Source organism: Gopherus flavomarginatus, chromosome 4 (assembly GCF_025201925.1).
Source record: "Gopherus flavomarginatus isolate rGopFla2 chromosome 4, rGopFla2.mat.asm, whole genome shotgun sequence".
Classification (NCBI taxonomy): Eukaryota; Metazoa; Chordata; order Testudines; family Testudinidae; genus Gopherus; species Gopherus flavomarginatus.
Genome location: NC_066620.1, coordinates 217,303,748 through 217,331,235, shown reverse-complemented (window position 1 = coordinate 217,331,235; position 27,488 = coordinate 217,303,748). Strand labels below are relative to the sequence as shown.

Below are 27,488 nucleotides of genomic sequence, written 5' to 3'. Positions count from 1 at the left end.
CAGGCTGGGGTTTTCCCACCTCTAAGGCAAACCAAACCAGCCAAACAAAGACGACTTTGGTTTCACACGTCACACAAGCAATTCCCTTAGACACTCCAGTTTCCCAGTATCACCACCAGTGCCACTCGTCCTGGGGATGAATGGTTATGAAAACCAACACCCCAGTAAAAGAATCCTTTGGGATCGAGAGAACCAGTAAAAGAAAAAGGTTCTCTCGATCCCAAAGGACCAAGCCCCAGACCCAGGTCAATATACACATCAGATCTTACCCACAAATCACGCTGTGGGAGAGGAGGCTCCCCAGAGTCCTGCCTGGCTTTGTGGGGAGCAGTTCCAGAGTATAGCCCAGCGACTCCGTGACAACCCCAATAAAAAAAAACGGTTCTCTCGATCCCAAAGAATCGAGCCCCAGCCCCAAGTCAATATACAAATCAGATCTTATCCACAAATCACGCTGTTGCCAATCCTTTAGAATCTACAATCTAAAGGTTTATTCATAAAAGGAAAAAGATAGAGATGAGAGCTAGAATTGGTTAAATGGAATCAATTCCATACAGTGATGGCAAAGTTCTTAGTTCAGGCTTGTAGCAGTGATGGAGTAAACTGCAGGTTCAAATCAAGTCTCTGGAGAACATCCCCCGCTGGGATGGGTCATTCAGTCCTTTGTGTAGAACTTCTGGTTGTAGCAAAGTCCCTCCAGAGGTAGGAAGCAGAATTGAAGACAAGATGGAGATGAAGCATGAGCCTTTTATAGGCTTTTCCAGGTGGAAGGACACTTCTTTGTTCTTACTGTGGAAAATTATAGCAGCAAGATGGAGCCTGGAGTCACATGGGCAAGTCACATGTCCATGATGACTCAGTTCTTTGCAGGCCAATGCCATTGTTTACATGTTAGTTTGAATGTTCCCAGGAAAGCTCAGATGTGGATTGGAGTCTCCCAAAATCCATTGTCAGTTAAGTATCAGAGGGGTAGCCGTGTTAATCTGGATCTGTAAAAGCAGCGAAGAATCCTGTGGCACCTTGTAGACTAACAGACGTTTTGGAGCATGAGCTTTCGTAGGTGAATACCCACTTCGTCAGATGCATGTGGTGGAAATTTCCAGAGGCAAGTATATATATGCAGGCAAGAATCAGTCTAGAGATAACGAGGTTAGTTCAATCAGGGAGGATGAGGCCCTGTTCAAGCAGTTGAGGTGTGAAAACCAAGGGAGGAGAAACTGGTTTTGTAGTTGGCAAGCCATTCACAGTCTTTGTTTAATCCTGAGCTGATGGTGTCAAATTTGCAGATGAACTGAAGCTCAGCAGCTTCTCTTTGAAGTCTGGTCCTGAAGTTTTTTTGCTGCAGGATGGCCACCTTAAGGTCTGCTATAGTGTGGCCAGGGAGGTTGAAGTGTCTCCTACAGGTTTTTGTATATTGCCATTCCTAATATCTGATTTGTGTCCATTTATCCTTTTCCATAGAGACTGTCCAGTTTGGCCGATGTACATAGCAGAGGGGCATTGCTGGCATATGATGGTGTATATTATATTGGTGGATGTGCAGGTGAATGAACCGGTGATGGTGTGGCTGATCTGGTTAGGTCCTGTGATGGTGTCGCTGGCGTAGATATGTGGGCAGAGTTGGCATCGAGGTTTGTTGCATGGATTGGTTCCTGAGCTGGAGTTACTATGGTGCAGTGTGCAGTTACTGGTGAGAATGTGTTTCAGGTTGGCAGGTTGTCTGTGGGCGAGGACTGGCCTGCCTCCCACGGCCTGTGAAAGTGAGGGATCGTTGTCCAGGATGGGTTGTAGATTCCTGATGATGCTTTGGAAGGGTTTTAGCTGGGGGCTGTATGTGATGGCCAGTGGAGTCCTGTTGGTTTCTTTCTTGGGTTTGTCTTGCAGTAGGAGGCTTCTGGGTACACGTCTGGCTTTGTTGATCTGTTTGCTTATTTCCTCGTGCGGGTGTCGTAGTTCTGAGAATTCTTGGTGAAGATCTTATAGGTGTTGGTCTCTGTCTGAGGGGCTGGAACAAATGCGGTTGTATTGTCAGTTAAGTGTTTCTTGTATTGTCAGTTAAGTGTTTCTTGTCAAGAAGCCGACCAAATGCTTCACTGAGACCTCTTAGAATCAAACACATTGAGATACAAGTACATAACTTCAAATACAAAGCTGATACACACATATAGACAGTGTAGTTACAACCAGCAAATCAGAACCTCTTCATAGACACCTCACACGACAACCTTTGTACAATAGCTGCTGCAAATATATAAATGTGGTTGGAACAATAATGTATATGGTCACAGATTATATCAGTAACGTCACAGCAGCATAGAGGCTGTGATGTTATTGATATAAACTGGGACCATATAGAACATGGTTGCAACCAAGGTCCTGTAGTGGCACCAAATCTTATATAAAGGGGGTCATATAAGGTGTCTAAAACCAGGTTATGGGTTGCTGGTTATGATTATGCTGTCTGGGTGCATGTGTCATTTTTTAGTTGAAGTTATGAATATTGGCTGTATGCTGTCTGTACTTCAAACTTATGCTGTGCTTCTGGGAGAGATCCCAGACAAGTGGGTGTTAGCTCTGCTTAGCCTGCTTGATGGCCCATTAAGGACCATCAGCTACAAGTGACCCATTGAGAGAAGGCAGATACGCCTTGTAACTCAGCAGGGTGTGCAGGAACTTGCCCATATGACTTCAGACTCCATTTTTCTGTAATTTTCCACAGTAAGGACAAAGAGGTTCTTACACCTGGAAAAGACTATAAAAGGCTGATGCCTCATCTCCATCTGGTCGTCAAATCTGCTTCTTACCTCTGAAGGGACTTTGCTACAAGCTGAAGCTCTGACCAAAGGACTGTTGACCCATCCCAGTGGGGGATGTTCCAGAGACTTGATTAAAACCTACAGTTTATTCCATCACTGCTACATGTCTGAACCAAGAACTTTGCCATCACTGTATGGAATTGATTCCATTTAACCAATTCTAACTCTCATCGCTATCTTTTTCCTTTTATGAATAAACCTTTAGATTTTCGATTCTAAAGGATTGGCAACAGCGTGATTTGTGGATAAGATCTGATTTGTATATTGACTTGGGGCTAGGGCTCGATTCTTTGGGATCGAGAGAACCGTTTTTTTTTATTGGGGTTGTCACGGAGTCGCTGGGCTATACTCTGGAACTGCTCCCCACAAAGCCAGGCAGGACTCTGGGGAGCCTCCTCTCCCTTGGAGCAGACTGTCTGCAGGGCAAGAAGCTCCCACGTCTTCACCTCCTGGGTCTCTCCTTGGAGCATTCAGCATCCTCTTCCCCTTCATGTGCTTCCCACAGCGAGTCTGCCCCAGCGGGGTCCTGGGGAAGCCAGAGGGTCCTGCACCCTCACTTCGCAGTCAGACGTGACTCTCAGCCAGCCAGTAACACAGAGGTTTATGAAGATGACAGGAACACAGTCCAAAACAGGTCTTGCTGGTACAGACAACAGGACCCCCTTTAATTAGGTCCATCTGGGGCCCCAGGGAGGCCACAGCCCCGTTGGGACTCCCCTTCATTTCTCAGCCAGCTTCCAAGCTGAAAAACTCCCCCCAGCCTTTGTTCAGCTTCCCTGGCAGAGGTGTCACCTGGCCTCTAACCCCTTCCTGGGTTCTCACGTTACCTGCTCAGGTCTCCTCCCTCAGGCCAGTCTCCCATCCCCCAATGCAGATCGTCCTCCCAGGCCAACACCTGTAGATCCCCCCTCTACCACCAGTTGTGACGGAGTATGAGGGAGTCCGGCTCTGCACCCCTCTTCCTGGGACTCACAGTGACTCTCAGCCAGCCAGTAAAACAGAAAGTTTATTGGACAACAGGAATGCAGGTTACAGCAGAACTTGTGGGCACAGCCAGGACCCCTCAATCTAATCCTTCTGGGGGTTCAGAAAGCTTAGGTCAAAGCTTGGGATTCCTTGAATTCCAACGACCCAGCCCAAAACCGAAACTGAACTAACTCCCTCCAGCCGGCCCCTTCCTTTGTCCAGCTTCCTGGGCAAAAGGTGCTGACACCCCTCCCCCCCGGCTGGCTCAGGTTACAGGCCTAGGTCCTGTCCCTCGCCTAAAGTCATCCCCAGCTCTCCCATCACCCACACAGACAGTCCCTACTCCATCACATCTCTCCCCCCTTCGAGACTGAACTGAGCGGGGTCACTCTGCCCAGTGACCTGGGGAAGTTCAGGGCCCCCTCTCCAGGACAACGCGTCCGCTGTCAGGTTGGCACTTCCCTTCCCATGGACCACGTCCATGTCATGGTCCTGCAGGAGCAGGCTCCACCTCAGGAGCTTGGCGCTTGCTCCTTTCATCTGGTGCAGCCAGGTCAGGGGAGAGTGGTCGGTGTACACGGTGAAGTGTCGCCCAAAGAGATATGGCTCCAGTTTCTTAAGGGCCCACACCATGGCCAGGCATTCCTTCTCGATGGCCGCGTAGTTCTGCTCCCAGGGAAGCAACTTCTTGCTCAGGTACACGACGGGGTGTCTCTCCCCATTTTCATCCTCCTGCATCAACACTGCTCCCAGTCCAGTGTCTGAGGCATCGGTGAACACCATAAAGTGCTTGTCAAAGACTGGGTTTGCCAGAACTGGGCCACTAACCAGAGCCTCCTTCAGCACCCGGAGAGCCTGCTGGCACTGCTTGGTCCAGACCACGTTGTCTGGCTTTCCCTTCTTGCACAGCTCGGTGATGGGGGCAGCTATGGCGCTAAAGTGGGGCACGAAACTTCGATAGTACCCCGCCATCCCAATAAAGCCTGGACCTGCTTTTTGGTTTGGGGAGCGGGCCAGTCTCTGATCACCTCCACCTTGGCTGGTTCCGGCTTTAGGCAGCCACTCCCCACCCGAAGGCCTAGATAAGATACTTCAGCCATCCCCACCTTGCACATCTCAGCCTTTACGGTTAACCCAGCCTCTTGGAGTTATAGACTTTAGGGTCAGAAGGGACCAATATGATCATCTAGTCTGACCTCCTGCACAAAGCAGGCCACAGAACCGTACCCATCCACTTCTATAACAAACCCCTAACCTATGTCCGACTTATTGAAGTCTTCAGATTGTGGTTTGAAGACCTCAAGCTGCAGAGAATCCAGTGCAGTTGGTCCAGCACTTGTTTAACCTGAGACACGTGGTTCTCCCAGGTCCGGCTAAAGACGCAGATGTCGTCAATATACGCTACGGCAATACTCTCCATCCCCCTCAGTAGCTGATCCACCAGGCGCTGGAAGGTGGCTGGTGCTCCCTTGAGGCCGAAGGGCAGGGTCAGAAACTCGTAGAGCCCCAGAGGGGTGATAAAGGCCGACTTCAGCCTGGCATCTGCGTCCAGCGGCACTTGCCTGTAGCCCTTTGTAAGATCCATAGTGGTGAGGTACCGAGCGTGTCCCATCTTGTCTAGAAGCTCATCAGACCTGGCCATGGGATAGGCATCAGATACGGTGATGGCATTGAGCTTTCGATAGTCCACACAGAACTGGATCGACCCATCCCTTTTGGGGACCAGCACCACTGGCGAGGCCCAAGGGCTGGAAGACGGCTGGATCACCCCCAAAGCCAGCATGTCCCTGACCTCTCTTTCTAGGTCCTGAGCAGTTTTCCCAGTGATCCGAAAAGGGGAGCATCTTATAGGGGGATGTGACCCGGTCTCCACCCGGTGGACAGTCAAATTAGTGCGTCCAGGCTGACTGGAAAACAGCTGTCGGTACAGATGCAGCACCCCTCTGATCTCAGCGTGCTGGGCCAGGGTCAGCTGATCAGAGAGGGGAATCGCCTCCAGGGGGGAACCAGCTTTTGTCCCTGGGAATAGATCCACTAAGGGGTCATCTCCCTGCTCCTCCCAGTGTCCACACACGGCCAACACCACATTTTCCCTGTCATAGTATGGTTTCATCATGTTTACATGGTACACCTGACAGTGATGTGCCTGGTTTGACAGCTTCACCACATAGTTTACCTTATTCAGTTGCTTGATAACCTTGAAGGGCCCTTCCCAGGCGGCCTGGAGTTTGTTTCTCCTCACAGGGATGAGAACCATCACCTGATCCCCGGTGGCGAAGGCACGGGCCCGCGCCGTGCGGTCATACCAGACCTTCTGCCTCCTCTGGGCTCGGGCCAGATTCTCCCTGTCCAGGCCCATGAGCTCGGCTAGTCTTTCCCGGAAGGTCAGGACATACTCCACCACCGACCACCCATCAGGAGTGGCCTTCCCTTCCCATTCGTCTCTCATCAGGTCCAGGGGCCCCCTTACCCGCCATCCATACAACAGTTCGAAAGGTGAAAACCCGGTAGAGTCCTGGGGTACCTCCCTGTACGCGAACAGCAAGTGAGGTAAGTACTTGTCCCAATCCTGCGGGTGCTGGTTCATAAATATTTTTAGCATCATCTTCAGCGTCCCGTTGAACCTTTCCACCAGTCCGTTGGACTGGGAGTGATACGCTGAGGCCCAGTTGTGCCGGACCCCACATTTCTCCACAAGCACTGGGGCAGGGTTGACATGAAGTTGGACCCCTGGTCTGTTAAGACTTCCTTGGGGAACCCCACCCGGCTGAAAATGGTCAGCAGTGCATCTGCCACAGTGTCTGCTTCGACAGAGGACAAGGCCACTGCCTTGGGGTAGCGAGTGGCAAAATCCACCACCACCAGGATGTATTTCTTCCCTGACCAGGTGGCCTTGCTGAGAGGTCCCACTATGTCCATGGCCACCTTCTGGAAAGGTTCTTTTATGATGGGTAAAGACCTCAAAGCAGCTTTCCCCTTGTCCCGCGCCTTCCCCTCTCTCTGGCAGGGGTCACAGGATTGGCAGTACTGTCGGACCTGGGTAAAGACCCCAGGCCAGTAAAAGTTCTGTAGCAGCCTCTGCCTGGTGCGCCGGATTCCCTGGTGCCCTGCGAGAGGGATGTCATGGGCCAGGTACAGCAGCTTGTGGTGACACTTCTGGGGAATCACCAGCTGTCTCCTGATCCCCCATGCCTCTACTTCCCTTGGGGGAGCCCATTCTCGGTACAGGAACCCCTTCTCCCACAGAAACCTCTCCTTGCAACCTCTCCTCATGGACTGTACCACACTGAGGTTAGCCCGGTCCCTTGGCCTCCGCAAGGAGGGATCTTTCTGCAACTCGGCCTGGAACTCAGCAGCTGGGACAGGGATGGGGACCTGCTCTCTCTCGCTGGCTGGGTCAGAGCCGCAGCCTCTCTGAGCCGTGTCCCTGGGCGTCCCCTCCCCACCAGGTTAGGGTTCTGCGCCTCGGGCAGAGTACCTTCCCCGTTGTCGAGGCACAGTGCCCCTCACTAACTCTGACTAGGGGTCACGACCAGGGCACCCCGGGCGTTGCTTGTCCAGACCTCCAGGTCCCCCCCCATTAACACCTCTGTGGGCAAATGTGGGTGTACCCCAACGTCCTTGGGGCCCTCTTTGGCCCCCCACTTCAGGTGTACCCTCGCCACAGGCACCTTGAATGGGGTCCCGCCCACACCCATCAGGGTCAGGTAGGTGTCAGGCACCACTTGATCTGAGGCCACCACCTCGGGCCGGGCCAGTGTCACCTCTGCGACCGTGTCCCAGTACCCAGTGACCTTCCTCCCATCTACCTCCAGGGGAACAAGGCACTCTTTCCAGAGGGGCAGCCCCGCGCCCACCCTGTAAACCAAAAACTCGGAGCCTGGAGCATCCAGCCGCCCAGAGGAGCTGACCTGGGGCCCTCCTCCCTCCTTCGCAGGTGGTACACGGCCAGCCCCCCTTTCCTGCGAACGCTGCCTCTCATCCAGCCCAGCTGGGTTTCTACCAAGTTAACCCAGTGTGGGGTCGGTCTGCTCAGTCTGTCCTTGAGCCTGGGGCACTGGGACCGTATGTGGCCCCTCTGGCCACATTGATAGCAGCTCATGTCCCGGTGGTCCCCTCGAACCGGTCGGTTGTCCCTGACGCTGGGCATTCCCCTTGGGAGAGGGTTCTCCCTATTCCCCCTTTGGGAGGTCCCAGGATGACCCTCTCTCTGCATCGCGGTGGGCCTGTTCCTTTGAGACTCCTCCCTGCTACCCCCCGACCGGCTCTTCACAAACTAATCGGCCAGCCGCCCTGCATGTCGCGGGTTCTCTGGCTTTTGGTCCCTCAACCACAGCCTCAGGTCGGATGGGCATCACTCATACAGTTGCTCCAGTACCAGCAGTTTAACCAGGTCCCCCTTCGTCTGGGCCCCATCTGCCCACTTGCTGGCCTATCCCTCCATGCGGACGGCTCTTTGCAGATATGAGACCCCAGGGGTTTTATCCTGACTCCGGAACCTCTCCCGGTACATCTCAGGAGTCAGCCCAAACTCGCGCAGCAGGACCTGCTTGAATAGTTTGTAGTTTCCTTTCTCCTCCTCTTCCAGCTGGCGGTACAAGGCCTTGGGGTCCAGTAAGGGGGTGAGAACCTGGAGCCTGTCTGCCGGAACTACCTGGTGCAGCTCGCAGGCCGTCTCCAAGGCATCCAGGAGTCATCCATGTCCTCCCCCTCCTTACGCTGGGCCAGGATGCACTTCTCAAAGCTCCGCGCGGTCCTGGGCACCCCCTCACTCACTGCAGCCGGGAGTCTGCTGCTCCTCAGCCTCACCAGCTCCAGCTCATGCTGACGCTGTCGTTCTTCATGTTCCGTCTCTCCTCATGTTCTCTCTGTCTTTCATGATCCTCCAGCTCTCTCAGTTTTAGCTCTCTCTCCCATTCCAGCTGCTTCTGCTCCACGGATGCCGAGCGTCGCGGGAGGATCCACTGCTGGGGGGTGAGCTTTGCCGGGAGGCTCCCCTGCTGGCCGAGGGGGTCACGGTGCCCTCGGTAGCTGCTGGGCTCCTCCCCGCCCTTCCCCTAGGCCTAGGAAGGGGGGGGTCTCGGGAAGCCCTCGTCCGCCGGCTGACCACTCCCAGCGGGGACAGACACTGGTGCCTGCGCTGCATCTGCCCGGCTGCTTCCCTCAGAGACAGGGCTCCGTTCATTCATGCGGTCTCCCTGCTCCAGCTGGGCAATCAGCTGGTCCTTGCTGAGCCTCCCCGGGTGCAGCCCCCTCTGCTTGCACAGCTCCAGCAGGTCGCACTTGCGCCGCTTGGCATACATCTTCCTGCTGGCCACTCACAGGCCGGGGTGCTCGCCGCTCCCCACGGTTTCCAGGGGGACCCCTAGTGCACCAGCCCTTCGTGAGGTCACCACCTCTCTGCCAGGGTCGAGCTGCAGACTCCTCCGCCCCTGGGACCGCTCGCTGCAATCCCCCGGGGGACCCTGTTACTGCAAAGTCCGTCTCACTGGGCACACACTCCCAGGGGTTAACCACCCCTTCGTTTTACTGCTCCCCAGTCACTTACTGCAGGAAGCACCGTCCACGGGGTGCAGTATATCCCAGCGCTGCCACTAGTTGTCACGGAGTGTGGGGAGTCCAGTCCTGCACCCCTCTTCCTGGGACCCACAGTGACTCTCAGCCAGCCAGTAAAACAGAAGGTTTATTGGACAACAGGAATGCAGGTTACAGCAGAGCTTGTGGGCACAGCCAGGACCCCTCAATCTGGTCCTTCTGGGGGTTCAGGAAGCTTAGTTCAAAGCTAGGGATTCCCTGAATTCCAACCACCAGCCCAAAACCGAAACTGAACTAACTCCCTACAGCCGGCCCCTTCCTTTGTCCAGCTTCCCGGGCAAAGGTGCTGACCCCCTCCCCCCCTACCTAGCTCAGGTTACAGGCTTAGGTCCTGTCCCTCACCTAAAGACACCCCCGGCTCTCCCATCCCCCACACAGACAGACCCTACTGCGTCACACTCAGCATTCACAGACCCCAGTAAGAACAGTCCCAGTTCGTCACAAGGGTGTTGGTTTTCATACCCATTCATCCCCAGGACGGGTGGCACTGGTGGTGATACTGGGAGACTGGAGTGTCTAAGGAAATTGCTTGTGTGACTTGTGGTTAGCCAGTGGGGTGAAACCGAAGTCCTTTTTGTCTGGCTGGTTTGGTTTGCCTTAGAAGGTGGAAAGACCCCAGCCTGGGGCTGTAACTGCCCTGTTTGAGCAATTTGTCCTGAATTGGCACTCTCAGTTGGGTTCTGCGAGAACCAGCATCGTTACAGAGGCACACATAGGATTAATAAAATATTATAGAATATCCCCACTTCATCACAGGCAGGTTGTCCCAAAGCTGGGATCCCATGAGGCGATGCCTGTGTCTCTGGGAGGGTGTGAGCACAGAAATCCTGACCTGTACCCCCTGGTGCCCCAGCCCTGGGCTCCTCACACACAGCCCGGCCAGTGCCCCCAGTCCTGATGCACAGCCCCCTGGTGCCCCAGCCTGGGCTCCTCACACACAGCCCGGCCAGTGCCCCCTTTCCTGATGCACAGCCCCCTGGTGCCCCAGCTCTGGGCTCCTCACACACAGCCCGGCCAGTGCCCCTAGTCGCAGAGTGTGAGGGGAGCTGGTTGGGCTGTGCAGGGGCGTCACGGAGTCAGGCTCGGTGCTCTGCACTGGCTCTGAATGAGGTTGACCTGCCCCTGGCTCTGCCTGGCAGGATCACGGACCTGTCGAAGGTGTCGATGAGTAGCCGCCCGGAGCCCGGCTACGAGAAGATGGACCACTTCTCTGTCAATGTGGACAACCTGGCCGAGATGCTGAGAACCATTGAGTTCCAGACAGGTGACCCAGGGAGTGCTGCAGGGTGAGGGGGTCCTGCTGGGGCCATGGTGTGAGCCCCGGCCCTGGGTGCTGTGCGAGGTGGGCAGAGCTGCTCCTCAGCCCAGACGTCCATCTGTGTGTCTGTCTGACATGCACCAAGGCAGGGGCAGGGCTGGTGTTAGCTGTGGCAGGGGGACCCCTCCGAAGGGTGTGGGGACCGGGGTGTATGGGCTCTCAGAGGGAGTGTGGCTGGGGTGCAGGTGGGGGGATGGGGTGCAGGAGGTGGTGGCAGAGCATTGATCTCAGCCTCCTGGGGTGGCTGCCAGCACGGCCCCTCCTTGGCAGTGGGTCCCGACTTCTGCCCCTCTCCACATGCAGCTGGCTGTGTGCTGGGGGCAGGTGGCATGGCCAGAGCCTCCTGTCCGGCTGCCCTACGCCTCCGCCACGCTGGGCTCTCTGGGGCGGCCTGGCCAGGGACCCTCAGTGCGGAGGGTGGGGCAGGCTCAGCCCCCACTGGCATGGGTGCTGACTCTGGATTCCCTCGCTCTCCCAGACTCGCTGGGTGAGGACGACACAGACGGGTTTGCGGGCGGGGATGGAGGAGACGCTGTAGCCGACGAGGACAGGCCAGAGGCGCTAGAGGAGGCCGAAGGTGAGTGCCTGGAGTGAGGGAGAGTCACCCCGGGCCACCCGAGGGTAACAGCCTCCTCCTGCTGTACAGAGCCCCCCAGAGCCCCCAGCTAGCAGGGCCCGTGACCATGTGCTTTGCCCCCCGTACGACCCGGGCCAGAGACCTGCCCCAGAGCAGAGCTGGCTGCACCGAACAGCGGACAGAGCCAGAGAACTGCCTGGCCCTGGGGGATTGTCCAATGGCTAATTACCTCCCTGTTAAACATCAAATCCCATTGCCAGTGGGGATCTGTCCCGCTTCGGCTTCGCCCGTCCTCCACCTGCCCGCACAGCCCCTTGGGCAACGCTGGTTCCCGTGGAGGCACTGCCAGAGCAGGGCTTCTCCGCCCAGGCGTTGGGACCCACCATCCGTCCCAGACTGTGTCGAAGGGTCGTGTGGCAGCTCCTGTCCCACAGGGCTGGCTGGGCTCCCTTTTGGTCCCTGCCAGGGGCTACAGATTCTTCCTAAAGGTGGGGGGGCCACGAGGCCCCCCTCTGTGGCCCCACTCCTGCCCCTCCTGCTCGGGGTGGGGGACCCCAAGAGCAGCCCCTAGCCTGTGTCCCCAAGCCCTGGGCCCTGGGTCCGTGGCTCATCACAGCTGCCTGCACTGCTCTTACCCTGGCCTGGCTCCGACTTCCAGCCTGGCAGGGGTGGAGGGGGCCCTTGGGGACCCAAGAGCCGCAGCTGGACCATGGGGTGGGGACACAGGCTAGGGGCTGCTCTCAGCCCTGCCCCATGCCCTGGGCAGGTAGCGGGTCCGTGGCTCCTCACAGCTGCCCGGGCTCCCCGGGCTGCTTTGACCCGGGCTGGACTCCAGCTTGTGGGCAGGCCTCGGGGGGTGGGGGGCAGGCCAGGCTTGTTCACTTTCAAAAGTGGGAGGGCCATGGCACCTTGTGCTCTCCCGGTTCTGGCACCTCAGGTCCCTGCCCCACTCAGTCTGGGTCGGCCGGGTATGAGTGGCTGGCGCTGCCACCCGTGAGCCAGGGCACAGCCCCGCTCACGTCAGTTTGGCCCAGGCAGGGGGGCAGGGCCAAACCCAAGCAGCACTGCCACCCCGAGATGCAAGGCCCCGAGCAGAGAGCCAAGCCCAACCCCCACCAGCACAGGAACTGCAGGAGCTGGGCAGGACCCAACCCCCACCATTCAAAACCACCCCAGGGCGCCCACCCCCGGACTAGTTACTGGGTCGTGACATTTACACGTGGGCCCTGAATCCACAAAGGTGGGGAAGCTGCCACTACTGTAGGCTGGGATCACGTCACCCCTTAGACCTTCCCTTGGTCTAGCTTGAGCTCCTGGCGTGTCACTGAGGCAGGTTTCTAACCCTTCAGTCATTCCCACGGCTCTTACCTGACCCCTCTCCAGTTTATCAGCCTCCTTCCTGATCTCACCCCCGGCCTCTTAGTGCATGTCTGACCCTCTGTCACAGACCCCCAGCGCCAGGCTACGTCCCTGGCTGCAAACGGGCAATTAATTGATCTTTGACTACTAGCTGTAAATATGCCTGTCACGGAGTCCCTGGGTGATGCTCTGGAACTGCTCCCCACCAAGCCAGGCAGGACTTTGGGGAGCCTCCTCTCCCTTGGACCAGACTTGTTCAGGGCAAGAAGCTCACACGGCTTCACCTCCTGGGTCTCTCCTTGGAGCATTCAGCATCCTCTGCCCCTCCGTGCGCTTCCCACAGCGAGCCCACCCAGCGGGGTCCTGGGGAAGCCACAGGGTCCTGCACCCCCACTTTGCAGTCAGACGTGACTCTCAGCCAGCCAGTAACACAGAGGTTTATTCGATGACAGGAACAGGGTCTAACACAGAGCTTGTAGGTACAGTGAACTGGACCCCTCGGCTGGGTCCATTCTGGGGGTCAATGAGCCAGACTCCACGTCTGCACTTCACTCCTCGTCCCCAGCCAGCTCCAGACTAACCACCCCCTCCAGCCCCTCCTCTCTGCTCAGTTCCTTTTGTGGGCCAGGAGGTCACCTGATCCCTTTGTCTCCAACACCTTCAGCTGGCACCTTTGCAGAGGAGGGCCCAGGCCATCAGTTGCTAGGAGACAGAGTGTCAGGCATTTAGGTGCACTGGCCCTTTGCTCTGCAGCAACCATACACCCTTATCCCAACACCTAGATATTAAGAACTGCAGAGGGGACGCTGAGGCACAACACAGTATTCAAAGAAAACATTAAGACATTCCCAGTTTGTCACAATGCCCAATGGCCTGTGATGGGATCTTAGCTTGGGTGGGATCTGAGTTACTACAGAGAATTCTTTCCTGGGTGCTGGCTGGTGAGTCTTGCCCACGTGCTCAGGGTTTAACTGATCGCCATATTTGGGGTTGGGAAGGAATTTTCCTCCAGGGCAGATTGGCAGAAGCCCTGGGGGTTTTCGCCTTCCTCTGCAGGTGGGGCACGGGTCACTTGCTGGAGGATTCTCTGCACCTTGAGGTCTTCAAACCAAATTTGAGGACTTCCATAGCTCAGACATAGGTTAGGGGTTTGTTGCAGGAGTGGGGGGTGAGATTCTGTGGCCTGCGTCGTGCAGGAGGTCAGACTAGATCAAGGGTCGGCAACCTTTCAGAAGTGCTGTGCTGAGTCTTCATTCATTCACTCTAATTTAAGGTTTCGCGTGCCAGTCATACATTTTAACGTTTTTAGAAGGTCTCTTTCTATAAGTCTATAATATATAACTAAACTATTGTTGTATGTAAAGTAAGGCTTTTAAAATGTTTAAGAAGCTTCATTTAAAATTAAATTAAAATGCAGAGCCCACCGGACTGGTGGCCAGGACCTGGGCAAAGTGAGTGCCACTGAAAATCAGCTCACATGCCACCTTTCGGCACACATGCCATAGGTTGCCTACCCCTGGACTAGATGATCACATATAGATTAAAAAATGAGTGAGAAGTCCTATACACTTCTGATCTTAAAGTCTATGATTCCAACAGTCCCTGGGAGGGGCCTTCAGTGACCCTGACCCCCTGGGGTCACTCTTCCCCCAGGGTGAGCCACGCGGCCTCCCTTCCTCCTGACACTGGGCCCCTGGGGCTGCAGCCCTCCTGCCCCACCCCGGGAGCTCCGGGCAGCGAGTCTGGGACAGACCCTGGGGGAGACGTGTACAATCTGGGGGAGCAGCATCGCCCCCAGCGTCTGCGGGGACACCCAGCCAGCGCGGGCAGACAGGCGGGTGTATCCGTGGCCTGGCACACGGCCCAGGCAGCCCTTGGGGAGCCCAGAGGAGTGACGGTTACAGCCCAGCCCAGCGCAGTGACCCCCGTGGGTCAAGCTCTGTCTGTCTCCATCTCACTCCTTGGTCCGAATCCCTGATCCGAGGCCCCCTCCTCCAGCAGCCAACCCCCCCAGCCTGTTCTGAGCTGAGGACAGGTGCTCAGCTGCCCTGCGGAGAGGTGGGACGTCCCTCTCCCTCTGGGGCATTGGCGATTGGATCTGCCACTGTCACCTGCAGAGCTCCACTGGTAGGGGGCCTGGGCAGCTGGGTGACACCCACCCCCATCTCCCCCTGCCCTGAAAGCACACAGCCCCTTTCCACCCACTCGGTAACGACGTAGCACCGAGGGGAAACTGAGGCACACACAGGGCTCATAAAATAGTACAGAAAATGCCCCCTAGTCCCAGCCTGACAGCCCGGGGCCCGTGCGAGTCAGAGGGAGGTGGGAGGGGCAGGCGCGGCCTGCTGGAGCCCAGGGCCCCACGTGCCTTCGCTGCCCCGCTGCCTGGCTCCACTCTTGGCCTGCCACTGACCCCTCCTCCATCAGCTCACCTGGCCCAGGCTCCCCAGCGGGGCTGGGTGGGGGCGCCGGGCTGCAGGGGCCTGGGGAATATTTGGGGAAGAGCAGATGCAGGCAGCCACCTGCTCCAGCTCATCCACCCTCTCTCCCTCCCTCCCTAGCAGTGGGGCCCAGGCAGAAGCCAGCGAGCTCCCCGCATGGTAAGTGCTGTCCCTGCCAGGCCCCCACTGGGCCGAGGTGCAGCCAGGCCAGCCTGGGGGCCGGGGGGGACCTACATCGGGGGCAGCTGATGTCCAGCTGGAGGTCCCGACCCACAGGGGGCAGGGGCTGATAAGATGGCAAAGGCCTTGGGCGGAGGGGGGCTAGGGGGTAACTGAATGGAACTACAAACTCCCCAGCAGGGAGATGGGGGCAGCCGGGGACACGTCTCCCAGGGGAGCCGGGGGTCCTGCTGCTCAGATGCTTAGGAACCATCTGGGGGAGAGCCCTGACGAGCCTGCCCCAGACCCTGCCCCGGACCCTGGCCTGGCTGGGTTGGGAGCCTCCAGCCCCTGCCCCCGTGCATCTCGCCATGTGCTCAGCCTGGCACCAGGCCTGACCCTCTGGGATTTCAGCCAGTGCCCGCCCAGGGGGCTCCAGCACAGGGGCGAGTGCTGATCCCCCTCTCCCCGCGCCAGGTCAGCACTGAGAGCCAGCACTGCAAGAGGAGCCCACGAGTGAGACCTCCAGGACGTGGTGTCATCAGCGACTGATTCCCCCAGCTGAGACCCTGCGTTCCAGGCCCCCTCTCCCCCGATCGAGACCCTGCGTTCCTGGCCCCCTCTCCCCCGGCCGAGACCCTGCGTTCCTGGCCCCCTCTGCCCCGGCCGAGACCCAGCGTTCCTGGCCCCCTCTCCCCGGATCGAGACCCTGCGTTCCTGGCCCCTTCTCCCCCGGCCGAGACGCTGCGTTCCTGGCCCCCTCTCCCCGACCGAGACCCAGCGTTCCTGGCCCCCTCTCCCCCGATCGAGACCCTACGTTCCTGGCTCCCTCTCCCCCGGCCGAGACCCTGCGTTCCTGGCCCCTTCTCCCCCGATCGAGACCCTGCTTTCCTGGCCCCCTCTCCCCGACCGAGACCCAGCGTTCCTGGCCCCCTCTCCCCCGATCGAGACCCTGCGTTCCTGGCCCCCTCTCCCCGACTGAGACCTTGCGTTCCTGGCCTCCTCTCCCCCGGCCGAGACCCTGCGTTCCTGGCCCCTTCTCCCCCAGCCGAGACCCTGCGTTTCTGGCCCCCTCTTCCCCGATCGAGACCCTGCTTTCCTGTCCCCCTTTCCCCAACCGAGACCCTGCGTTTCTGGCCCCTTCTCCCCCAACTGAGACCCTGCGTTCCTGGCCCCCTCTCCCCCGGTCGAGACCCTGTGTTCCTGGCCCCCTCTCCCCCGGCTGAGACCCTGCGTTCCTGGCCCCCTCTCCCCCGGCCGAGACCCTGCGTTCCTGGCCCGTTCTCCCCTACCAAGACCCTGCGTTCCTGGCCCCCTCTCCCCCGACCGAGACCCTGAGTTCCTGGCCCCCTCTCCCCGACCGAGACCCTGCGTTCCTGGCCCCCTCTCCCCTGGCCAAGACCCTGAGTTCCTGGCCCCCTCTCCCCGTATCGAGACCCTGAGTTCCTGGCCCCTTCTCCCCCGGTCGAGACCCTCAGTTCCTGGCCCCTTCTCCCCCGATCGAGACCCTGCGTTCCTGGCCCCCTCTCCCCGACCGAGACCCTGCGTTCCTGGCCCCCTCTCCCCGACCGAGACCCTGCGTTCCTGGCCCCCTCTCCCCCGGCCAAGACCCTGAGTTCCTGGCCCCCTCTCCCCGTATCGAGACCCTGAGTTCCTGGCCCCTTCTCCCCCGGTCGAGACCCTCAGTTCCTGGCCACTTCTCCCCCGATCGAGACCCTGCGTTCCTGGCCCCCTCTCCCCCGGTCGAGACCCTGCGTTCCTGGCCCCCTCTCCCCCGACCGAGACCCTGCGTTCCTGGCCCCCTCTCCCCCGGCCAAGACCCTGAGTTCCTGGCCCCCTCTCCCCGTATCGAGACCCTGAGTTCCTGGCCCCTTCTCCCCCGGTCGAGACCCTCAGTTCCTGGCCCCCTCTCCCCCGGTCGAGACCCTGCGTTCCTGGCCCCCTCTCCCCCGGCCGAGACCCTGCGTTCCTGGCCCCCTCTCCCCGTATCGAGACCCTGAGTTCCTGGCCCCTTCTCCCCCGACTGAGACCCTGCGTTCCTGGCCCCCTCTCCCCCGGCCGAGACCCTGCGTTCCTGGCCCCTTCTCCCCTACCGAGACCCTGCGTTCCTGGCCCCCTCTCCCCCGGCCAAGACCCTGAGTTCCTGGCCCCCTCTCCCCGTATCGAGACCCTGAGTTCCTGGCCCCTTCTCCCCCGGTCGAGACCCTCAGTTCCTGGCCCCCTCTCCCCCGGCCGAGACCCTGCGTTCCTGGCCCCCTCTCCCCGTATCGAGACCCTGAGTTCCTGGCCCCTTCTCCCCCGACTGAGACCCTGCGTTCCTGGCCCCCTCTCCCCCGGCCGAGACCCTGCGTTCCTGGCCCCTTCTCCCCTACCGAGACCCTGCGTTCCTGGCCCCCTCTCCCCCGATCGAGACCCTGCGTTCCTGGCCCCCTCTCCCCCGGCCGAGACCCTGCGTTCCTGGCCCCCTCTCCCCTGGTCGAGACCCTCAGTTCCTGGCCCCCTTTCCCCCGGCCAAGACCCTGCGTTCCTGGCCCCTTCTCCCCCGATCGAGACCCTGCATTCCTGGCCCCCTCTCCCCGACCGAGACCCTGCGTTCCTGGCCCCCTCTCCCCTGGCCGAGACCCTGCGTTCCTGGCCCCCTCTCCCCCGGCCAAGACCCTGAGTTCCTGGCCCCCTCTCCCCGTATCGAGACCCTGAGTTCCTGGCCCCTTCTCCCCCGGTCGAGACCCTCAGTTCCTGGCCACTTCTCCCCCGATCGAGACCCTGCGTTCCTGGCCCCCTCTCCCCCGGTCGAGACCCTGCGTTCCTGGCCCCCTCTCCCCCGACCGAGACCCTGCGTTCCTGGCCCCCTCTCCCCCGGCCAAGACCCTGAGTTCCTGGCCCCCTCTCCCCGTATCGAGACCCTGAGTTCCTGGCCCCTTCTCCCCCGGTCGAGACCCTCAGTTCCTGGCCCCCTCTCCCCCGGTCGAGACCCTGCGTTCCTGGCCCCCTCTCCCCCGGCCGAGACCCTGCGTTCCTGGCCCCCTCTCCCCGTATCGAGACCCTGAGTTCCTGGCCCCTTCTCCCCCGACTGAGACCCTGCGTTCCTGGCCCCCTCTCCCCCGGCCGAGACCCTGCGTTCCTGGCCCCCTCTCCCCCGGCCAAGACCCTGAGTTCCTGGCCCCCTCTCCCCGTATCGAGACCCTGAGTTCCTGGCCCCTTCTCCCCCGGTCGAGACCCTCAGTTCCTGGCCACTTCTCCCCCGATCGAGACCCTGCGTTCCTGGCCCCCTCTCCCCCGGTCGAGACCCTGCGTTCCTGGCCCCCTCTCCCCCGGTCGAGACCCTGCGTTCCTGGCCCCCTCTCCCCGTATCGAGACCCTGAGTTCCTGGCCCCTTCTCCCCCGACTGAGACCCTGCGTTCCTGGCCCCCTCTCCCCCGGCCGAGACCCTGCGTTCCTGGCCCCTTCTCCCCTACCGAGACCCTGCGTTCCTGGCCCCCTCTCCCCCGATCGAGACCCTGCGTTCCTGGCCCCCTCTCCCCCGGCCGAGACCCTGCGTTCCTGGCCCCCTCTCCCCTGGTCGAGACCCTCAGTTCCTGGCCCCCTTTCCCCCGGCCAAGACCCTGCGTTCCTGGCCCCTTCTCCCCCGATCGAGACCCTGCATTCCTGGCCCCCTCTCCCCGACCGAGACCCTGCGTTCCTGGCCCCCTCTCCCCTGGCCGAGACCCTGCGTTCCTGGCCCCTTCTCCCCCTGCCGAGACCCTGCGTTCCTGGCCCCTTCTCCCCCGATCGAGACCCTGCATTCCTGGCCCCCTTTCCCCCGGCCAAGACCCTGCGTTCCTGGCCCCCTCTCCCCCGGCCGAGACCCTGCGTTCCTGGCCCGCACTTGAACCCCCGCCCCAGCTAAATCCCTGCCACTTTCGTGGCCCCCTTCCCTCAGGTTTTCTATATTCCAAGAATAATGGAATTTTGTTTGTAATTTTGTTAAAAGCATGTGAAAAACCCTCCGGTGTCGCTGGCTGGGTGGTGCTCCGGGTGGGTTGGGGTGAGGAGGGGTGGAGGGGGCTGGGCTTCTGATGACATAGGTGGGGGCCGGATCTTCCCATTGCATCACCAGCTGCTACAGAGCACTGGTCATATAGAAGGAGGGGGGCCCCAGCCATCACAGCCCTCCCCCCACCCCGAGCTCAATGACCAGTTGTCACGGAGTCCCCAGGTGATGCTCTGGAACTGCTCCCCACCAAGCCAGTCAGGACTCTGGGGAGCCTCCTCTCCCTTGGAGCAGACTTGTTCAGGGCAAGAAGCTCACACGTCTTCACCTCCTGAGTCTCTCCTTGGAGCATTCAGCATCCTCTGCCCCTCCGTGCGCTTCCCACAGCGAGTCCACCCCAGCGGGGTCCTGGGAAAGCCAGAGGGTCCTGCCCCACCACTTCACAGTCAGACGTGACTCTCAGCCAGCCAGTAACACAGAGGTTTATTCGATGACAGGAACAGGGTCTAAAACAGAGCTTGTAGGTACAGCGAACCGGACCCCTCGGCCCGGTCCATTCTGGGGGGCAGTGAGCCAGACCCCCCACGTCTGCATTTCACTCCTCGACCCCAGCCAGCTCCAGACTAACAACCCCCTCCAGCCCCTCCTCTCTGCTCAGCCCCTTTCCCAGGCCAGGAGGTCACCTGATCCCTTTGTCTCCAACACCTTCAGCTGGCACCTTTGCAGAGGGGGGGCCCAGGCCATCAGTTGCTAGGAGACAGAGCGCCAGGCATTTAGGTGCACTGGCCCTTTGCTCTGCAGCAACCACACACCCTCATTCCACCACCTAGATACTTAAGAACTGCAGAGGGGACACTGAGGCACCAACACAGTATTCAGAGGAAACATTAAGAACATTCCCAGTTTGTCACATCAGGCCTCGCACCCTGATCCGACACCTCTGCCATGCAATGGCACCTCCACCAGGGAAACACTGGATAGCACCATGCTAATTGCAACAGGAGCGCACCCCAGTGCACCCCCTGCCCCGCTCCCTGCATCATGGGCCCCTAGTGCTGCCCTGGGGCCAGCCCTGCCTGCCAAGGGGAGAGCGCCCCCAGCTGAGTGCTCCACCCCACTCCCTGCAGCCCAGCGCCCCCTAGTGCCACCCTGAGGCCAGCCCTGAATGCTGGGGGAGAGCGCCCCCTGCTGAGCCCCTGCCCTGCTCCCTGCAACCCAGCGCCCCCTAGTGCTGCCCTGGGGCCAGCCCTGCCTGCCAAGGGGAGAGCGCCCCCAGCTGAGTGCTCCACCCCACTCCCTGCAGCCCAGCGCCCCCTAGTGCCACCCTGAGGCCAGCCCTGAATGCTGGGGGAAAGCGCCGCCTGCTGAGCCCCTGCCCACCGCACTCCCTACAGCCCAGCACGCCCTAGTGCTGCCCTGGGGCCAGCCCTGCCTGCTGAGGGAGAGCGCCCCCTGCTGAGTCCCCCACCCCACTCCCTGCAGCCCAGCGCCCCCTAGTGCCACCCTGGGGCCAGCCCTGCCTGCTGGGGGAGAGCGCCCCCTGCTGAGTGCCCCACCCCACTCCCTGCAGCCCAGCGCCCCCTAGTGCCACCCTGGGGCCAGCCCTGCCTGCTGGGGGAGAGCGCCCCCTGCTGAGCCCCTGCCCTGCTCCCTGCAGTCCAGCGACCCCTAGTGCCACCCTGGGGCCAGCCCTGAATGCTGGGGGAGAGCGCCCCCTGCTGAGCCCCTGCCCTGCTCCCTGCAGCCCAGTGCCCCCTAGTGCCACCCTGGGGCCAGCCCTGCCTGCTGGGGGAGAGCGCCCCCTGCTGAGCCCCTGCCCTGCTCCCTGCAACCCAGCGCCCCCTAGTGCCGCCCTGGGGCCAGCCCTGCCTGCTGGGGGAGAGCGCCCCCTGCTGAGCTCCTGCCCTACTCCCTGCAACCCAGCGCCCCCTAGTGCCGCCCTGGGGCCAGCCCTGCCTGCTGGGGGAGAGCGCCCCCTGCTGAGCCCCTGCCCTGCTCCCTGCAGCCCAGCGCCCCCTAGTGCCGCCCTGGGGCCAGCCCTGCCTGCTGGGGGAGAGCGCCCCCTGCTGAGCCCCTGTCCTGCTCCCTGCAGCCCAGTGCCCCCTAGTGCCACCCTGGGGCCAGCCCTGAATGCTGGGGGAGAGCGCCCCCTGCTGAGCCCCTGCCCTGCTCCCTGCAACCCAGCGCCCCCTAGTGCCATCCTGGGGCCAGCCCTGAATGCTGGGGGAGAGCGCCCCCTGCTGAGCCCCTGCCCTGCTCCCTGCAGCCCAGCGCCCCCTAGTGCCGCCCTGGGGCCAGCCCTGAATGCTGGGGGAGAGCGCCCCCTGCTGAGCCCCTGTCCTGCTCCCTGCAGCCCAGCGCCCCCTAGTGCCGCCCTGGGGCCAGCCCTGCCTGGTAGGGGAGAGCGCCCCCTGCTGAGTGCCCCACCCCACTCCCTGCAGCCCAGCGCCCCCTAGTGCCACCCTGGGGCCAGCCTTGAATGCTGAGGGAGAGCGCCCCCTGCTGAGCTCCTGCCCTACTCCCTGCAACCCAGCGCCCCCTAGTGCCGCCCTGGGGCCAGCCCTGCCTGCTGGGGGAGAGCGCCCCCTGCTGAGCTCCTGCCCTACTCCCTGCAACCCAGCGCCCCCTAGTGCCACCCTGGGGCCAGCCCTGAATGCTGGGGGAGAGCGCCCCCTGCTGAGCCCCTGCCCTGCTCCCTGCAGCCCAGCGCCCCCTAGTGCCACCCTGGGGCCAGCCCTGAATGCTGGGGGAGAGCGCCCCCTGCTGAGCCCCTGCCCTGCTCCCTGCAGCCCAGCGCCCCCTAGTGCCACCCTGGGGCCAGCCCTGCCTGCTGGAGGAGAGCGCCCCCTGCTGAGCCCCTGTCCTGCTCCCTGCAGCCCAGCGCCCCCTAGTGCCGCCCTGGGGCCAGCCCTGCCTGCTGGGGGAGAGCGCTCCCTGCTGAGTGCCCCACCCCACTCCCTGCAGCCCAGCGCCCCCTAGTGCCGCCCTGGGGCCAGCCCTGCCTGGTAGGGGAGAGCGCCCCCTGCTGAGTGCCCCACCCAACTCCCTGCAGCCCAGCGCCCCCTAGTGCCACCCTGGGGCCAGCCCTGAATGCTGGGGGAGAGCGCTCCCTGCTGAGCCCCTGCCCACCCCCCACCCTGCAGCCCAGCGCCCCCTAGTGCCGCCCTGGGGCCAGCCCTGCCTGCCGGGGAAGAGCGCCCCCTGCTGAGCTGCTCCCTGGCACCAGCCTGGGGTCAGTGCTGTGAGTTATTAATATACTGAGGGGGGTGTTGGGGAATAGAAGCCTGGTGTCTTGCGTTCCTGTCCTGCTCACCTTGCACACTCTGCCTGGGTGCAGGGCTCTGGCTTTGCCCTCCTTAGCCTGCTGGGCCTCCGACTGCATCTGGCTGGGGGGGGGGGGGGGTTCACCCCTGGGAAGTAGCTGTGGGCACGGCAGGGGAGGGGGAGCAGCACGGAGCCCCCTGCCGCCCCCCCGTTGCCATGGGCCTGTGCAGATGGGGCAGGTGCTGTGTCTCATGCAATTTCCTCTGGCAGCAGTGAGCAAACAGGGCTGGGCCGAGCGGGCGGCCAGCAGCTTGGGGCTGTGTGCAATTACTGTTGTGAGCTGGGAGATGTGCCCCCACCTGCCCCCAGCGCTGGGCCTGCAGCAGCCCACACCGGCTCCACAAACCTGACCCTGGCCCTGGAGCTGCCGGCAGGCCCAGTGACGCAGGAGCCAGCCCCGGCTCAGCACACACGGGCGGCAGCTGCAGGCGCGCGGGCGGAGCTCTGTGCACGGCCCCAGCTGGGCTCTGACGCCAGTGCCGAGGCAGATCAGCGCAGAACTTATAGCATGGGGGGGGGCTCAATACCCCCCATGGGGGGGCAATGTGTCACGGAGTGTGGCGGAGACAAGGCCCCGCACTCCCGGCTTCCTGCTTTACTCAGCCAGCCAGTAAAGCAGAAGGTTTATTCAGACGACAGGAACACAGTCCCAGACAGGTCTTGCAGGCACAGACAACAGGACCCCTCCAGTTAGGTCCATCTTGAGATCCCAGAGGCACCACAGCCCCACTAGGGTGTCAGAGCCCTGTCTGGGCTTCTCTCCATTCCCCAGCCGGCTCCTGAAACTCTCCTCCTCCAGCGTCTCCTCTCCCTTTGTTCAGCTTCCCTGGCAGAGGTGTCACCTGGCCTCTAACCCCTTCCTGGGTTCTCACGTTACCTGCTCAGGTCTCCTCCCTCAGGCCAGTCTCCCATCCCCCAATGCAGATCGTCCTCCCAACACGCCCCCCCCCCACTCAGCATTCACAGCCCCCAGTAAGAACAGTCCCAGTTTGTCACACCAGGACTGGCCTCCCCACTCCTGTGGCTGAAGGAAGCTGATATCCCCTTCCCCAGCTCACTGCTGGTGCCCGGAAAGTGCAGGTGTCTGCCCCAGAGCGGCCTCTGCTTTTTGGGGCCAGGGGCCTGGCTGAGCTGTGGCCCGCAGACACCAGCCATGGCAGGGCCTAGCCCTCAGTGGAGGGACTGGTGGCCCCTCCAGTCTGCAGCTGCCCAGCCCTGGACAAGATGCCACACCCGATGCAAGCAGCTCTGGGGCTGCAGGATGCCATGGGAGTGTCAGGGCAGCCACAAGACACACCTGGGTCCCCAACCCACCAGGACCTCAGTGTCAGCCCCATGGAGCAGTCGAGCTTTATAGCCACTTCCAAGGGCAGCGGGTGGCACTGCGGCCTGTGAGGAACCCTGAGCCCAGGCCAGCCAGGGGCTCAGGTCAGCAGACTTGGGACGCCCAGTGCCTGCCAGCGCCCCCAAAACCCAGCCCTGGGCTCACCCCCAGTGGCCCAACCCCACAGGTGTCCAAAGGTGGCTCTGTGTCACGGAGTCCCCGGGCGACGCTCTGGAACTGCTCCCCACCAAGCCAGGCAGGACTTTGGGGAGCCTCCTCTCCCTCGGAGCAGACTTGTTCAGGGCAAGAGGCTCACACAGCTTCACCTCCTGGGTCCAACCTTGGAGCATTCAGCATCCTCTGCCCCTCCGTGCGCTTCCCACAGTGAGCCTGCACAGGCGGGGTCCTGGGGAAGCCACAAGGTCCTGCACCCCAACTCCACAGTCAGATGTGACTCAGCCAGCCGGGAAAACAGAAAGTTTATTAGTTGACAGAACACAGCATCGGGCAGAACTGCTTAGCGCAGACATCAGTGACTTTAAGCCAAGTCCATCTTGCGGGGAGGGGAGCCCAGAGCCAGAGCTCTGGCCTCCCCCTGCACCCCAAGACAGCTGCCTGGCCCCTGCCCCTGCTCCTGCCCGTTGCTCCTCCTCCAGCCTTTTTCTCACTTTCCGGGCCAGAGTCACCTGGCCACATCCCCTTCCTGGACCTCTGCAAAAGTCACACCCCTTATTCCCACCACCTAGACATCGGTGCAATACACAGGCCTCCACTCCTCTGTTCCTGTGTCCCCGCAGCGCCCCCTTTCCTCTGTCCCCATATGGCTCAGTGCCGCCTGCTGCCCTGTCCCTGTCCTGCCCCTGGTCCCTCTGCTCCTCTGTCCTCGTGCCCCCCAGCTCCTCTGTCCCCTGTTGTGCCCCAGGTCCCCCCACCTACTCTGCACCTCTATCCCCATTCCCCCAGCTCCCCCCTCCAAGCCTCCGTCCCTGTGTCCCCCCAGTGCCCCTGTTCCTCTGTCCCCGTATGACCCAGTGCAACCTGCTCCTCTGTCCCCGTGCTGCCTCTGCTCCCTCCACGCCTCTGTCCCTGTGTCCCCCCAGAACTACTGCTCCTCCCTTCCCATGCCCCCCAGTGTCCCCCATCTCCCTCCACCTACTCTGTGCCTCTGTCCTCATTCCCCCAGCTCCCCCACTCCTCTGTCCCTGTTCCCCCCAGCGCCAACCGCTCCTCTGTCCCCATGCTGCCCAGTGCCGCCCGCTTCTCTGTTCCTGTGCTGCCTCTGGTCCCTCCATGCCTCTGTTCCTGTGTCCCCCCGGTACCCCCCAGAATCACCGCTCCTCCTTCCCATGCCCCCCAGAACTACTGCTCCTCCCTTCCCATGCCCCCCAGTGTCCCTCATGTCCCCCCACCTACTCTGTGCCTCTGTCCCCATTCTCCCAGCTCCCCCTCCCTGTCCCTGTGTCCCCCCAGTGTCCCCGCTCCTCTGTCCCCGTAGGGCCCAGTGCCGCCCGCTTCTCTGTCCTCCTCAGCTCCTTCGTTCCTCTGTCCCCATGCTGCCCAGTGCCGCCCGCTTCTCTGTCCCTGTCCCCCCACCTCCCCTGCTCCTCCATCCCTGTGTCCCCCCAGCGCTCCCCAGCTCCCCCATTCCTCTGTCCCCATGATAGCTCTGGTCCCTCCATGCCTCTGTCCCTGTCCCCCCCCCAGTGCCACCCGCTTCTCTGTCCCCATCCCCCCACCTCCCCTGCCCCTCTGTCCCCATGCTGCCTCTGGTCCCTCCATGCCTCTGTTCCTGTCCCCCCTCAGTGCCCACCAGAATCACTGCTTCTCCCTTCCCATGCCCCCCCGTGTCCCCCGTGTCCTCCCACTTACTCTGTGCCTCTGTCCCCATTCCCCCAGCTCCCCCCTCCCTGTCCCTGTATCCCCTGTGACGCAGTAGGGACTGTCTGTGTGGGGGATGGGAGAGCCGGGGGTGTCTTTAGGTGAGGGACAGGACTTAGGCCTGTAACCTGAGCCAGGTGGGGGGAGGGGGTCAGCACCTTGGCCTGGGAAGCTGGACAAAGGAAGGGGCCGGCTGGAGGGAGTTAGTTCAGTTTCGGTTTTGGGCTGGGTGGTTGGAAATCATGGAATCCCAAGCTTTCAACTAAGCTTCCTGAACCCCCAGCAGGACCAGATTGAGGGGTCCTGGCTGTGCCCACAAGCTCTGCTGTAACCTGCATTCCTGTTGTCCAATAAACCTTCTGTTTTACTGGCTGGCCGAGAGTCACTGTGGGTCCCAGGAAGAGGGGTGCAGGACTGGACTCCCCACACTCCGTGACAACTGGTGGCAGCGCTGGGATATACTGCACCCCGTGGACGGCGCTTCCTGCAGTAAGTGACTGGGGAGCAGTAAAACGAAGGGGTGGTTAACCCATGGGAGTGTGTGCCCAGTGAGAAGGACTTTGCAGTAACAGGGTCCCCCGGGGGATTGCAGCGAGCGGTCCCAGGGGCGGAGGAGTCTGCAGCTCGACCCTGGCAGAGAGGTGGAGATCTCAAGAAGGGCTGGTGCACTAGGGGTCCCCCTGAAAACCGTGGGGAGCGGCGAGCACCCCGGCCTGTGAGTGGCCAGCAGGAAGATGTATGCCAAGCGGCGCAAGTGTGACCTGCTGGAGCTGTGCAAGCAGAGGGGGCTGCGCTCGGGGAGGCTCAGCAAGGACCAGCTGATTGCCCAGCTGGAGCAGGGAGACCGCATGAATAAATGGAGCCCTGTCTCTGAGGGAAGCAGCCGGGCAGATGCAGCGCAGGCACCAGTGTCTGTCCCCGCTGGGAGTGGTCAGCTGGCGGACGAGGGCTTCCCGAGACCCCCCCTTCCTAGGCCTAGGGGAAGGGCGAGGAGGAGCCCAGTGAATACCGAGGGCACCGTGACCCCCCCGGCAAGCAGGGGATCCTCCCGGCGAAGCTCACCCCCCAGCAGGGGATCCTCCCGGTGAAGCTTGGCATCCATGGAGCGCAAGCGGCTGGAATGGGAGAGAGAGCTAAAACTGAGAGAGCTGGAGGATCGTGAGAGACAGAGAGAACATGAGGAGAGACAAAGACAGCGGGAACTGGAGGAGAAAGAGAGACAGAGAGAACATGACTGGGAGGAGAAAGAGTGACAGCATCAGCATGAGCTGGAGCTGGTGAGGTTGAGGAGCAGCGGGCCCCCGGCTGCAGTGAGTGAGGGGGGCCCCAGGACTGCGCGGAGCTTTGATAAGTGCATCCTGGCCCAGCGTAAGGAGGGGGAGGACATGGATGACTCCTGGATGCCTTTGAGACGGCCTGCGAGCTGCACCAGGTAGCTCCGGCAGACAGGCTCCGGGTTCTCACCCCCTTACTGGACCCCAAGGCCGTGGCATTGTACCGCCAGCTGGAAGAGGAGGAGAAAGGGAAACACGAACTATTCAAGCAGGCCCTGCTGCGTGAGTTTGGGCTGACTCCTGAGATGTACCGGGAGAGGTTCCGGAGTCAGGATAAAACCCCTGAGGTCTCATATCTGCAGCTAGCCATCCACATGGAGGGATACGCCAGCAAGTGGACCAATGGGGCCCAGACGAAGAGGGACCTGGTTAAACTGCTGGTACTGGAGCAACTGTATGAGCGGTGCCCATCCGACCTGAGGCTGTG

General features: G+C 61.2%; 2 protein-coding genes across 16 annotated transcripts in view; one reads left to right on the top strand and one right to left on the bottom strand.

The window, feature by feature from the left end:
• Nucleotides 1-15,805, top strand: part of TRIM54 (tripartite motif containing 54) — a 30,142-nt gene extending 14,337 nt beyond the window's left edge. Inside the window, 3 exon segments of the mRNA XM_050951503.1 lie at nt 10,517-10,641; nt 11,174-11,272; nt 15,709-15,805. Of these exon segments, the coding sequence (XP_050807460.1) occupies nt 10,517-10,641; nt 11,174-11,272; nt 15,709-15,719 (235 nt within the window). The 3' untranslated portion in view covers nt 15,720-15,805.
• LOC127050009 (collagen alpha-2(I) chain-like) lies at nt 15,773-19,198 on the bottom strand. 15 transcript variants are annotated; one of them, XM_050951506.1, is made up of 4 exons: nt 18,466-19,198; nt 17,976-18,115; nt 17,610-17,661; nt 15,773-15,974 (listed from the first exon to the last, which is right to left on the bottom strand). In XM_050951506.1, exons 1-4 carry the CDS (start codon nt 19,011-19,013, stop codon nt 15,773-15,775), a joined length of 942 nt encoding a protein of 313 aa, XP_050807463.1. In that variant the 5' UTR covers nt 19,014-19,198. The 15 variants fall into 15 exon arrangements, 8 of the variants coding, with proteins under 8 accessions (XP_050807463.1, XP_050807461.1, XP_050807462.1 ...); XM_050951504.1 differs by lacking the exon at nt 17,610-17,661 and adding an exon at nt 16,929-17,068 and having other exon boundaries at nt 15,773-15,991; XM_050951505.1 differs by lacking the exon at nt 17,610-17,661 and adding an exon at nt 16,929-17,068 and having other exon boundaries at nt 15,773-15,886.
• Nucleotides 19,199-27,488: the final 8,290 nt, after the last annotated feature.

Coding starts and splice junctions, on each gene's coding strand:
- LOC127050009 (XM_050951504.1), bottom strand. CDS start 19,013: ATGCAGGGTCTCGATCGGGGGAGAAGGGGCCAGGAACGCAGGGTCTCG. Junction 17,069..17,975: donor GGGTCTCGATCGGGGGAGAA/GTGGCCAGGAAC, acceptor ATACGGGGAGAG/GGGGCCAGGAACTCAGGGTC. Junction 15,992..16,928: donor GGGTCTCGATCGGGGGAGAA/GTGGCCAGGAAC, acceptor GGTCGGGGAGAG/GGGGCCAGGAACGCAGCGTC.